The 14,436-nt window shown below is 41.0% G+C and overlaps 1 protein-coding gene across 9 annotated transcripts in view; it reads right to left on the bottom strand.

Annotated features, from left to right (window-relative positions):
• Positions 1–1,171: 1,171 nt before the first annotated feature.
• ABLIM1 (actin binding LIM protein 1) overlaps positions 1,172–14,436 on the bottom strand; it is a 210,759-nt gene continuing 197,494 nt past the window's right edge. For 8 of the 9 annotated variants that reach the window (XM_068400198.1, XM_068400199.1, XM_068400200.1 and 5 more), the window contains one exon: positions 12,507–13,739. In XM_068400198.1, coding sequence (XP_068256299.1) covers positions 13,702–13,739 — 38 coding nt within the window. In that variant the 3' untranslated portion in view covers positions 12,507–13,701. The other variant, XM_068400205.1, reaches the window with a different exon arrangement.

Genomic DNA, 14,436 nt, shown 5'->3' on the forward strand with positions numbered 1-14,436 from the left:
ACCTTGACTTTCATTGTGAGAGAGAACCTGTGCAGAGTACCAAGGTAGTGCAAGGGCAGGGATGAGTCTCAGAGGGCTGAGGAGCGGAAGAGGAGATGGGGAACATGTTATCTGCAGGGCACAGATCTCGATGCTGCAGGGGCTTTCTGTACGCTCAAGGACGCTGTGCAGAATGCGTGCTGCATCGCTTCTGCCCCTGAACAGAGAGCTGCAGCTCATATGATCAATGGCCTGAAGCAAGATTCTTTCCCACACCCTTTGAGGTTTTTTTAGGATTGATCCCCAGTGGTTTCACTTCAAATAGTAACACCACCACACCTCCTCTCCCCTTTAACAAACAAGCCCAGAGGCCAATCCTAATGAGGCTCCAGCTCTGGTTGCTCCAGGCCCCACAACTGCAGGCGGCTCAAATTAATTCAGTGAAGATGTTTGGCAGGTCATTTAGAGAGCTGTGTATGAATACCTTCTTTTCCAGGGAATATCTATATGCAGTAACGAGTGAAGTCCCTTGACGTGTCTTTCTTCTGAGGCACTGACAAGAATTGCTACAGATTTCTCTGAGGTGCAGTGTGCCTAATTCTGCTCCTACGATGGTCTGCTGGAGACTCAGGCATTCAGCACATTCATAGGTGTTTTATAGCCCTATTTCCTTGAATGGCATCGTCCCCTACCTGCTACACCCAGACCAAGGCTGGGCAGGTTTAAACTCCAGGTAATTAGGCAAACACTTAACTTTAAATACTAAGACACATAAATATCTTTTCAAGTCAGGGACTAAAATTTTAGCTGCACTTGCAAGGATAAAGAAAGGAAACCATTTAGCCTGTGAAGCTGATGTAACAGCATGACCTAGTTGACCTCGCTGATATCTCAGGTCCTTTTAAACCGCAAATTGACCACACAGAATTAAAAATCCTGTGTGGTTTGTATGAATACCTAGTTCTAGTGGCTTAGTTACAGGAAGCCTTGTGTCCATTTTCTAACCTTTTGCCAGTGTTTCACTGAAGCTGTGTTATCTGTTAATCTGTCTTGCTCTGGTCATTCATGCCTCACCTCTCTGTCTGTCTGTCTGTCTCTCTCTCTCGCACATCCTGTTTTGTAAGAGGACTTTGATGTAACTCTGCAAGATGAAAAAAACAAACAAATAAATGAGGCAACATGAATCCAGTGATTAAGAATAAAGCTCCAAACTTTATTCATTGATTTGAGTACAACAGTGATGCAGATTACAGTGGCACGGGAGTGCAGTAGGTGCTGTTTGCGGTATGACAGTGGAAACACTAATTGTACAGAACAGCAACCCAGCTCCACTTTTCATTATGCATACAAGCAGACTTACTGTACAGACAAGACATTGATTCACTTCTACAGAGACTCAGAAAGAGAGCTGTCTCACAGATGAATGGAAAACACAGGGATACCTCCCCAAAACGCTGGTTTGTAACATGTGGAGGGAGGAGAAAAGAAAAATAAAATAATAAAACATTCTATTGCCAAAATCTACTGATTTAAAGCAAAACATACTTCTGAAAAATTAGTTTCATTTTCCAAAGCTTAAAAAAAAGCCCCCAGCTGTAAGGCCCCCTTACAGGAAGAGTTGTCAGCAACAACCGAGCCGCACTGCTTGGACAGGACTGATCCGGTACTGACATACAGAGCTCGCTGCTGTGGGCACACACAGCAGTCGGAGACTTTCCTGGTCTAGCCAGCCCAGAAAGAGCCTGCTCCAAAGCATGCAGATGTCAGTGAGAGGCTCCACTGATTTCAGTGGTTTTGCATCTGGTGGGGGGAAGTGCTTTCTGAAGGGTGTTCAGTGACAAAGGCCCAGGCAAGTGTCCAGTGGGACCTGTCAAAGCGCCTAAGGGAGCTAGAGACTCAGCCTGGTAAGGCACCGCTGGAATTCCCACAGCTGCTTCTGCTGCTTGAAATGCTTCATTTCCTAATCCCTAGGAGCAAGGTCCTGTGGGCCTCAGCTTTGCATGTCCTGGGAGCAACACTTGTATTAACTGTGGTTATCCTGACAAAACAGGTTACTGTTTGCCTTCAGTCATCTCTTTTTACCCCAAAAGAAAGACCGCAATGCACGTGGAAGTATTACCACTTCACACGGACAAGCATTTTTTAGGAGATCATTAGCAGAAATCCATTTCCCTGTTAGAAGCCCTTTGGGCAACAAATAATTTATTTTGCATACAGGCAAACAACATTAACGGCCAATTAAATTCCCACTTCCTGCACTGATGCTTACATTAAAATTAATAATACTTATTCTCTCCCTGCCAAATGCGGGCATCACAAAGCTCCTGCCAGCAGAGTTGTCTGACTAAAAACTCTGTATCTTTGCACTGTGATAAGTTTTTTTTTGTTCCTTATTTTATTAAGCACAAAAAAGGTGTGTGGGAGAAATCACAAGGAAAAACTCACCAGCCAGCGCAGTCCCGCAACCCACAGCAATGAGGATGTTTCTACATTAAAAGAGAAAGGCGCATCGTACTACTGTCACAGTGCTCAGTAGCTCTCTCTAGCTCTTCATTACGTAGCAATGGGGTAAAAACATGCCACATATTGGTAGCCCTTGCTATGCATCTACCCTGAAGACTATGCTGGACTCTAACAAACAGGTGTGTTGACAGGGCCAAAAAAGTTTGACAGGGCACAAACCAGACCATGAGCTGGGGCTAACTGAATGGGGAAGGGGGCTGTGGAGTCAACCCTAAGTGTGTCTCTGACATGGAAAGATGACTGGCATTTCAGGACAGATTAGTTGATTTTCTTGTTTCCTGCACATGTTTTATTGCATCATCATTATCATTGACTGGTATTTTTTACTGCCATAGGTAAGTTTCAGGATGTGGACATCCTCCTCCACAAATACATTCCAAAGGAAAGCAATGAATCATGGAGTGGGACAAAGGCCGGTTTCCATTTAGTCTACTGTACAAGGCAGTGGCACAAATATGCCAAGATCTCTTCCTAAATCAGGATGAGCCAAGATAAGTCATTCCAAGATGAGTTTAGAGGATGTTCATATTTTTACCATTTTGGGGGTTATTTTTTCTGTCACTTGTTGTAACACCTTCATACCATTAGTTTCAGTATAGCTGCTCATAAGCTATGGGCTCCAAACTTGACTTCCCCACAGTTTGAAATAGGTATCACAGGCTTATGCCTGCGTTTTCTTCTAAGTCTGCTAAACACCACTCTGGCAAACCCTGGAGAAATCAAGCTTATGCCAGCCCTCCTCCTTCCCAGAACTTAGGACTATAGGACTTTGTAAGGAGGGATGACATATGTCTTGACAGAAGTAAAAGCACTACTTGTCCCATGTAGCCGCTATTAAGAAACTTACTGTTTTCCCAGTTTAACCTTTCACAGCACACTGCAGCTATGTCCACAATGCATCACAAAACGTATTTAATGAAAGGCTGCTAATCAAACCAAACCCGAGTATGTTTCTGAGATGCCACTAAAACCTGTCTTAAATGACACTAGGATGAGATGATAACAAACAATTAAAAAAAGTAATGAAATTCTATGAGCAAACTTCACAAGAACTTACTCTCCCAGTTGTACAGAAAACTTAGCAGGTTTGCGATAGGACACTGGCAGAGTTGAGATGCTACATTCAGTTTCCTGAATCGAGGCCACAATAGATAACATTGCTTCACTGAGAAACAGTGGACAGTTTAGTAATTTCCAAATCTGCTCCTCAGGTTGGCTTAATTCTACTACCTTCAGAGATGATGAAAAACATATTTATTTCAACATATTTATTTGAACTTCTGGCTCACAGTAGGCTGGAGCTTACACTGAGTTAAGGCACAGCTATAGAGGGTATGGCCAGTTATTCCCACTGTAATGCAGAACAGTTCTCTACTTGTTCATATGGAAATTATCAGATCGGTATCCGGAGGGGGCACAAAACCCAGAAAGTCAGATCTCTGGATTCCCCGTTAATATGAAGACTACCACACAGGGTATTACCCTTCCATCTAAGCACTGCCAGGGATGGGTGCTGCAAATGTTCACATGTGCCTGAGGAGGCCTTTTAAATGATATTACCTGTGGTCAGCCTGGCACTTCCATGATGTGGGAAACTGACCCTGCCTTTTGCACACACAATACATCACAGAACCAGGTATCCACAAGCCCCGCAGATACAAGTACATATGCAAGTGACAACCGTCATACTTAATGACTGCTGTCTATTCAACACTATGCACTATTTGGAAATTCCAGGTTAACTACTCACATAGTATCTCAACTCCAAAAGGGGAGCGTGTGTGCTACATGTGCACCTGGGATTAAGAACCTGCATGTGTACATAATCCATTTTTCACACGTGTGGTTATTTTGTAATGCCATTCCAAATAAATGTTTTGACAGGTCTTTGCTCTTCACTCCTAAAGCAGAAAAGGGGAAAAAACAAGACAAAAAGCAATCAGTTTTCAATCCTCTTGGAAATGACATTCTTGTGACAGCACTGAGTTTGATGGGACTTCATCAGAAGCTCAAATGCTTTGCAGGAGATGATAGAAGAATGTAAGTGTGTACTTAAGGCATATTCATAGAATCATAGAATGGTTTGGGTTGGAAGGGACCTTTAAAGATCATCTAGTCCAACCCCTGACATGTCTTAAGGGAATATTGAAGAGGGGAATTACAAAGAACTGCCCAAGAAAATGCTACTCGATTGACGCTAGGAAAATGATTCATTGCTTACAAAGAAAATTCTCCCTTGGGCTACATTTCTGTTTTTATTAGGTGGGAAGACCAGATGGAAGAACAGAAAATGTTGCAGTGACAATCGCTAACAGCCCACTGCAGAAAACACACACACCCCCTGTGGCTGTCTGCAGTGGTTTTTATGGACATGCGATCTCTTGGGGTCGTCTACATGTAGGTGGCTGGGATAGTTAAGGGGGATTAACTACAGGCATGAAAATAAAGCTCAAAAACTCTTCATGTTCTTAATCAGAAAAAAAGCAGTATTAAGTCTAGTGCAGAGGGCTGTGAACTGACTGACTATGCTCCACACCAGCGAGATGTGAACCAGCAGTGGCCCAAAAATCCAGTTAGAGATTAATTGTTTCTGCAGCATCTAAGCTGGCTTCTCTTCATTCCTTCCCAAGCTGCAATTGCAGCTTTAAATTCTCAGTTGATGAGGCACATACAAATTACCCTGTCATTCTTCACAGGCTAGGAGGCTGGGTTCTTTTTTTTTTCAAAAGCTTTTTTTCTTTTTTTTTTTTTGAGAGGAGGGAGAGGAGAGAAAACAACCTGGCTTAGTCATTTTTGAAATGACTGGGTAGTGTATTCATATGCTGTGAGAAGTTCAATAGTAATCTAAGATGGGGACAGAAAAATGCAGACTGGCAGCTCACATCTTTGAGAGTGCAAGTGGTCAGATCAATAAGGCTTATTGTCAAGGTGACTTGGGCTGAAAGACCCGTAATGCCTACTGTGTTTGAAAGGCAGCAGCACAGTATAGTCTAGGTTGACAAAATCTGGAGAATTTTAATATTTTAAATGCATAAAACCTCAAATGTTCACCTCAAAGTTAAGCCACACCTTGCAAGTGACAAACCCTGAATTTCTGAGACTCCAGCATTCCCAGAGCCTGTGACTGTAAAACACTGCTGTTCTTCTGTCGTATGGATTTGGTTTCAGCAGTCACTCAAAATGCATCTCAAACTGCCAGTGCCCCTAACATTCCCTTTTACTTCCCAGTGTTCCTTTAAAACCCTTTCAGATGCTTGCTCTGGAAAATGAAGTAAAGCATGTTGAAATGATCCTTGCTGCCATCTCAGTAAAGTCCAGAGAGCTTACTCACAATTGCGTGTATCACAGTGCTCACTGAGGACTTCTGTTCAGTGGGGACTGTGATGCCAGATCTGCACGGTAGCATATTCTCCATCTTCTCCCACAGGCTCACTGTTCCATCAGCTATAGGGACATGGAGCAGGTGCTGACTCCTTGTATCTGTCTCTCATACACTGAATTTTCAACTCAGATTTTATCAAAGAAACCACAGTGATCTGTTGCAACAGGACTTCCTAAACCAGCAAAGAAAAGGCAGGATTTGGGCTGTCCTGCACATTTCATGGTGAAATGCCATTTGGTGATATACAGAACTCAACACAGTGATACTGAATCTCACAACTACACGGGACTGTTTCCCCTTCCTGACTTCCAGATTTTAACACCAATGTCTCATATAACAGAAAATACAAAGGTTCTGATATCTCCAGTGCCAAAAGTTTCTGCATTAAAAATGAAACCTTGATATTCTTTGACAGACACAGAACCTAAATGACCCTCTCCTGTATCAGGAGACGGGCTCGTTAGTGCAGTATGCATTGGCAGTTAAGCACCAAGGAAGAGAAAAAGCTGACCTTGCAGCCACAATGCATTCATTAAGTTACTTTGGTGCTCACGTCCTCCTCTGTATAGGACTTGCCCAGAAGCAGTTAAGGTATATACAGGCAGTTTTTTAAGCTGCAGCATATTGGAAGAAGACTGAAAGCAGTAAGGAGTTCAATGCAGCTCAGAAACTGTCTTGCATGATTACTCTGTCTTCGCAAACCAAGTCAGGCACAAAGGGAAATAAAAATAACCAAGGCTGGAGCTTTGAAGCTTCAAGAGAGGAAAAAAAAAAGCCTGTGCCCTCTTTTCCAAGCACAAGTGAAGAACTACATTAACTAAAAAGAGTGCTTGGCCCCATGCACTGTGCCATACTGACAACAGCAACTGCAATTTAATCAAAAAGCCTCTATTGGCAGAGCATGGCACCTTGATGGTACCTTTTAATTCATAAACATTCCTCCCACAGAGGGATGAATTTGTGTGTTAGCTTGCAGAGAACCATCTTCCCTGCTGATGTAAAATCCTACACTCCACTGCAGTCTGATGAGCTGTACTAGTAATTACTAGCAGGGAGTCTGTCCCGAAATCTCTGGGTGCGAACCAGGGCACACTTAAAAAAGCATTTTCTCACTCTGTCACTCCCACCCCCATCCACCCATCTCCTGGACTAAATGGCAAGAAAACTGACTCTTCTCCATCATTCCCATTACTTAAGTGATCTTAAATTATTGAAATGACTGGTTAAGCTCCAGCCTTATTAGTTCAAGCAGAAAGTGTGGAAGAGGGAAGACTGACAACAGACACAGCAATTCACTTCCTAGATCCTAGCAAATATATACAAGTACAAGGAGTCCATTTTCCAGAAATTCAACTGGTATGTACTGAAAGTGAGCAGAGCACCCGCCTTTGCAGATTGTATCACATGAAGAAGATGCCATTTCAGAATGCCAATTAAGAAACAGTTGTGTGAAAGACTTAATGTGACCATGTGGGTATGTTGCAAAGGGCTTCTCCTTCACTACAGAGCATCTATCTATCCTTCTCTCCATATATATACACGTATATACACATACATACACGCACACACATAGATGGCTAGATATAAATACATGTGCGCACACACGCAAACACGCATACATATATATATATTTTTTTATATATATATATTCTTTTCCAGTTCTTGGAGTGGTTACAACTACTTTAGTCTACACGGCATCCTAAGGGCACTTTCTGGCTCTAGCAATAAAGTCCATCATATTGTGGAGAGAAGTAAAGGGAATATCATCGAGGGAGAAGAACAGAACAGTTTCCTATCTTGTATAATATCATGTAACAGGTCAACACCTCTGAAGACTATCATTGTTGTTTCTTAGCCCAGATATTTTCTCCCTGTGTTCCAGGAGGGCAAATGTTCATCTTGTTCAATTGCTGTGTACAGAGGTGCCACTATGCGATTTTCCCTTTTTGGTGGATAAATAGTTGCTTCCAAATAGTTTGGACCGTATGATACAATATCTTATGCATCATTTTTTGTTGGTTTGTTTAAAGGGAGATTTAAAAGAGTTTTGCTTTTTTCTTCATGTCGTTGCGTCTCCAGAGAGGTAACTTGTCAAACTCCTGTATCGTCATGCCAAATATTTCTTGAAAAACTTCAGGTGCTAAGTGACGCTTTAAAAAAAAAATAAAAGAGAAAAAAAAGGAGAAAAGGCAATGGTCAGTCAAAACCAAAGAGACACAACAGGAGACAGGAGTGCCTTAGGGATTTCACCTCACTGTGTAAGAGCCATTGCAAGAAATAATAATGCTTTGGTAATACACACATCCAAGTCCTCCTGAACTCGAGTGCTCAATGAATCAATACAATTTTGCAATTTGTTAAGTCTGAGAAGTTTACAAAGGAAATCAGGAGAACTATTTCAGTTGCTGAATAAGCAAGACACAGAAAAATGATTTGTCTGAAGTCACCCAACAAGCAGTGATAGACCAGAGAACAAAACCAGCTCCTGCACGTCCCTGTTCCAGGCTTTAGCTAGTTACCTCTGCTTACATATGGAAGTTCAAACAGACACTGGGCTTCAGGAGAGCTTTGCAGATAGGCTGCAGGTTGACATGCTACATTTGAAGTTCTGAGAAGGAAGAGATGTCTGGCCAGACTAACTGTCCAGCACGTTTCTTTACTGCCAATGAAACACTTTTTGGTGCTGTCTTGTGCACAAGTTACTTCTTGTTCAGCTGCTTTAGTGTGTACTGGATGGGGAAAGTGTCTCCCTGTGGCCCTAGTATAACACAGCATTGAATTCTGATTAGTGACCACATATCTACTAGTCTAAAAATGTGCATAAATGGTTACTTACTTACCCAAACTTTTGTGGCCCTTTCTATTCATCTCCACAGAAGATTAACTAACTACAAACGACTTAAACATCCCCAGCCTTCCACTAGGCTGCTTAAGTCTTTCTAATCCACAAAGTTGTAAACAATTTCTATTTGTTGGCAGAGATTTAAATCCTCATTGTTTTGGATATCAGCCAACTCACAGGACTCATGGATGAGTTAAAGAAAGTTAGACTTTTGATCCTCAAGGATGGCTGACACTGACTCTTAGCTAAGAAATGATCCAAGATCAAACAAAGTATTGCTCCATTCCAATATGGATCCTATGACTATAAAACACTTCACCAATTTTGTGCTTTTTACCAATTTACAAAGTATATAACATTGCTTGAAAACATGAAGAGGTTGTGAGAAGCTCAGTCCAGGAGCAGGGAGACAGAGATGTGGGACTCCTGGCCCAGCACTGTTCAGGGTGATGTGGCTGCTTCCTCCCCCTGTCTGACTTCTCTTTCCCTGCTTAGTGCTGAGAAATCTTCCCAGTCTAACAAGGACCCACACTTCAGTGTCTGAGCTTTCAAGTGTGCAACAACAAACAACTTCAGCAGGAAAGAGCATTTAGGAACTTGCTTCTCTTACCTCAAGCCTGGTTCTGTCTACATCTTTTAGTATTTTATTTCGCCCTCTGTTGGTCACCATGAGCATTTCATATGGAAAAATCTGTTAACAATGTATAAAAGGGGGAGAAAGAGATGTATTTATATTTATATTCTAAAGCAGAAAGAACACAAGGTGTCTCATTTTCATAACCACACAAACATTTGTTTTCTTTTTCAAAGGAAATCACAGCTTTTTTTTTTTTTTTTTTTTTTTTTTTCCTAAAGTTGCATGAAAGACAAGCCAATGTGGACATAGCAAGAACTTGTTTAGGATCAGCCTGCCTCATATTGTAGAGCCACTATTTACTTGCTCACCCCACTGATTTTTATAGTGCATATAATACACCAGCTGGCTTTTGTTAGTCAACTTTCTCATCCATCAATGTATAAGTTTATTAAGGTAAATGTATTTGTCACTCACTGGTCTAACTGATGGTTGTCAAAGTGTCAAAGCTCTACGGAAACAGACACTTAGTGGACTTTTAAAAGATGAAACAGATGAAAGTACATTAAAAAAAGCAGCAACTCTGCATAAGCAAGGTATTCATTTGTGGGGGCCACTGCATCCAATAGAATTCATCACATGATTTTCTTTGCCTTTTTGGATAAAGAATTCAAACAACTGCCCACTGTGCTTGCTGTCTGTGCCATACACACGTGGATTAAAAGAGATACTTTTATAGACATATTTGTCTTACACACCTTCATCTGCTTCAGAAGAGTATGTGTCCAGCACATCTGCCATTAACATTTCCATTGATTTCCCTTTACGTTGCAAAGAATATCCAGAACTTACACATATCACTTATTGGCCAATAATCAATTCCTGAATGAATAAATGATTTTACTTTTGTTTTACATGTACAGGTTCTTTGTTTGAAGTAAAATGTTTACTGTCAGTGGGTCTCAAATCAGTCTAATCCAACAGAAACAATGCTGCTTAGAAAAGACCTCAGAAAACCACGTGCCTTAAAATCAGTTTCTGGAATCATCCCTGGCAAATAAAACTCTGGTTTAGGATTTTTTTCCTTGGGCAGACGCTTCTATAAATGCCTGGAATGAGTTAGGAGAGCTCATGTTCCTTCTGACAGAGCCTCTCTATAGCCCTTGTCATTGCATGTCTCTGCCGAGTAGGAAAACAGCATTCCCACTGAGGTCCTTGTCCAAGCCCTACTGAAGTCAATGATGTTTTTCTGCAGACTTCACTGGGGATTGGCTCAGCCTTTACGGTTATTTACGGGTCTTGTTTTACTTGCCCACTGCGAACAAGAGGGAGACCACCAAAACTCTCCTGGAGAGATAGCTAAGCTAGTATGAAACGCTATTAATTCAATTATTTTAACATCAGAAGGAAATCAACTGAATCTATTTTTGTGCAGTATTAGGCAATTAAGTTCATTCCATTGTCAACAATTATCTCAATTAACTTTTCAGAGATATAATAAATAAGATTCAGGCATCAATGAACACACCACTGAGTTTATTTTAAGTAATAATAATTTAAATAACGTGTGCTTACATACCAATTGTAAGATATGATTCTTAGGAGATTCTGACATTGTCACAATTGTACAATTAAGTCTATACTTTGAATTACATTGTTTATGTTTGATACTGGAAACAGCTACCATACACAGCATTATAGGAAACTAAAATGTAACTTTTCATATTTAAACAGGCAGAGTTTAAGTCAAGATCTACGATCATAAGTACATTCTATATTTAGATATTCACAACAATGCATGTCTCAATCTGGGGTGGCAGGATGCACAAATTCTGTCCTTTCTGGAGAACCATTTGGTAAGATTTGGTCATTCTTAAGTTTACTAATTTTGACTTTTCATGTGTTTCATGCTGACTTTGAGTTGGCTTCTTTTACTTTACCAGGTTTAAGTTAGTGTTGGACCATTGACATGAGTAAAAATGCTACCGATTCACACATGCTGAGGGTTTGGCATCACCTTTATAAACATCAACAGAAAGTGACCTATTATCTCATGAAAATTCCCATAAATTTTATCACTAATAATACTGACAGAATTTGTCACCCCAAGTAACATTCCAAATCACTGGGTGCATCAACAGTGGTGGTGGCTATAAGAATTTCTATTGCACTGAAAGAGAAATTATTTGGAATAAAAAGTAGTACCTCAGGAGTTGGGGATGTCCCCAAGGTCTTATTTATATAACATATAAAAACACTTGTTACTATACATTGCCCTGGGGTCTCAGCTTATAAAGCTAGGGTTATTGCCTTGTACAGTTTGTCTGGAGGTGACTTGGAAGCACAAGTAATAATCTGGTTTGCAAAACGAGCTCCTCACTTAACTGCAAAAATGCTGATCCTTGTAACTTTGGCAAAATCATGATTTCTTGGAAGGTTCACCAGCAACAGAGAAAGTTACAAGATTTAAAACACAACCCCGGTTGAATTCCCGCTATATATTGTGTTCATTTTTGACTCAGAGATGCAAAAGCATATTAATTTATATCTTAAAATACATTCAGCTGACATTGCCTCTTTTTCCGATAAATCTCCCAAAGAATTTCTTATATAAGGAATTAAACATTATTGAAATAATCTCAGGCTAACAGTGCTGAGAGCTAAAGAACAGATCCAGACAGACATGTAGGTATCTAACTTCCAGTTTGAAACAAAGATCCATGTATTTATTTTTAAATTAAGACAGCCTCAACAGTGTGTTGAATATTCTACATCACTTTTCCAACCTGACAGATCTGAGACTTTCCCAGCGAGTTTGGCCTGCTCTTTTGGCTAGTGGAAGCTTGACAGAGAACTAGCTATTGAGCATCTTCAGTATCTTTGTTTTGTCTCTCAAAAAGCCTCCTTAACCCAAGAAGCACACCTGGGCTGCCCTCAGCCTGCCTCAGTACTAACACCTGTAATAGGCAAAGTCCAGGACAAAGGGAGAGGTTTGGCACATAAGGAGCAAGAGGTAAAGAAAAACAAGGGAACTAAGACATTTCCCATATTTTATCTGCATTTCACAGTCAAATCTTCACTGTCTTGAAGGAAAGTGAATAACATCTGCACTTGCCTTTGGCTCCAACATGTTAGGCATAGATACTCCTCTGTCCATTCTCATTCCAGGGACATGACCATCCGGAAGGGACTGCATCAGATACAGGTATACATCAGACACATAGGTTACACACACAGAGGGTAAAGGCACTCAAGTAGTGGTGAAAACAAAGGTGAATTTGCCCTGATACTTCCTTCAAGTCTTATCATATGGATTATTGCCATGGCTACCGTTTACTACTTCTCTGAGGCATGCAGAGCGATCCTTTGATCCTCTCTGCCACCACAGCCTTCTGTCACTGCTAAGGCTGAGGATAGCTCCTCACTGAGCCTACCAACATCACTTCCCAGGTGGACCCATGGACCCCAAGAGAGTGGTGGGCCCTTTCCCACTCCGCTGACTAAGTAGGGCTCTTCTCTGGACAAATACACAGAAGCATTAATTCAGATTGCACCCAACAGCATATAACACTTACACCTCTGGGCTCCCTGTCACTTACTGTATCAGCTGAGGGATTTTTTTTTGTCTCTACAATGGAAAATTTTTATTATGAACACAAACAGTGATAGGGTAAAAAGGTTCTGTTTTGACACCGGGACTGTTCCTAATGAAATAATGTTTTGAGCACAATACATGGACAACTCCTCTCTCCTCCCATAATCCTATTCTCTTTCCAGTCATCATGATTTTGATACACCATTAACAAAATCATCCAAGTAATTAAACCCTTTCTTAAATTGCCATTTCTTATTGTGATTGTGCTGAGGAGCCAGCCAGACTCAAACCATTCTGAAAAAAACCCTGCAGACAGGATTTGGAGTAAAAGGGTTTATATTTGCAAGCACACCTCTTACTGGCTCATCTGTGATGGCAGCACTGTAGAAAACTATTGATCAGCCATCTTGTCTGGAGAGCAAATTCCAGGGTAAAAATGAGGAGTTCAAGGCTCCTGATATGGAAGAAAATTGCCTCCAGAAGAGACTTTCTATATGTCTCTGGGGTTGGTACTAGAGAGGCTGGGAATAAATCCACCCTCAGCTGTCCAGAGAGGACTATTACAGATAACTCATGTATCAACAGACAGTGGATTTTACAGAGCAAGTCACAGAACTGGTGTGAGCTGTCTCAACTCAGCTCTGGGGAGGTACTAAGGAGGAATCTGAGGCTGTGCCCGTTTTTTGTTGATAAGAATCTACATTGGTGATTATACTTAAACATGCAGGAAAATCAAAGCTATTGTCTTAAGAAACCCTTCCCTGTAGCAGAAATCAACAAGAAAGTAGATGCTTTTAGTTCTGTTGTCAGTTGATTGATGAAAACCTGTACTCTACCTGGAAATCTGAAAAACAAAAGAGAAATTTCATCAGCTTTAGAGTGTGGAAGAACAGAAATCAGTCACAATCTACCAGATAATCTCGTGTCTTCTGGTCTACCTGATCTTTTCAAAATCCCACCCGATTCTGTAAGACCAGCGACCTTCCTACATTTGGACTTAGTCTGTAAAGAGTCAAACACTCCAAATATTGCAGCCCTTTTCATTTCGAGCAGGCTTCTCATTCAGGAAAATCAAGTCACTTTGGAAATATTAAGACACAAAACCACAATCAAGTGAATAAATAGCCAACTAAAATTCAATTGTGTAGAGCAGGATTCACCTCACCTAATCTCTGCCATCAGGCAGCTCTAGATTCCTCCACAGTCTATAGAGAGACACAAGCACCAACAGAAGATGCCTGATCGTAGGGTATCATCTATCTAAGACAACTGGGATCAATCTCCCTTTGGAGGTAACTAGCCTCTCTCTCTCTCTCTCTCTCTCTCACTTCAAACCATTTCAAAACATTACCTCTCAAAGTTTCATAACTTTCATAAATATTGTCAATTTTTATTAGGCAATGACTGATATCACATCTAGCTCAAAGTCATAAGGAAAATCAGCAGCAATGGGGATTAGAAGGCATTATCCTCCTTTCTTCACTGTGGCACATTCTTTCAGACTCCGCAGTGGATGGTAATTTTCAAACCATAACAGAACT

Source organism: Nyctibius grandis, chromosome 4 (genome assembly GCF_013368605.1).
Source record: "Nyctibius grandis isolate bNycGra1 chromosome 4, bNycGra1.pri, whole genome shotgun sequence".
Classification (NCBI taxonomy): Eukaryota; Metazoa; Chordata; class Aves; order Nyctibiiformes; family Nyctibiidae; genus Nyctibius; species Nyctibius grandis.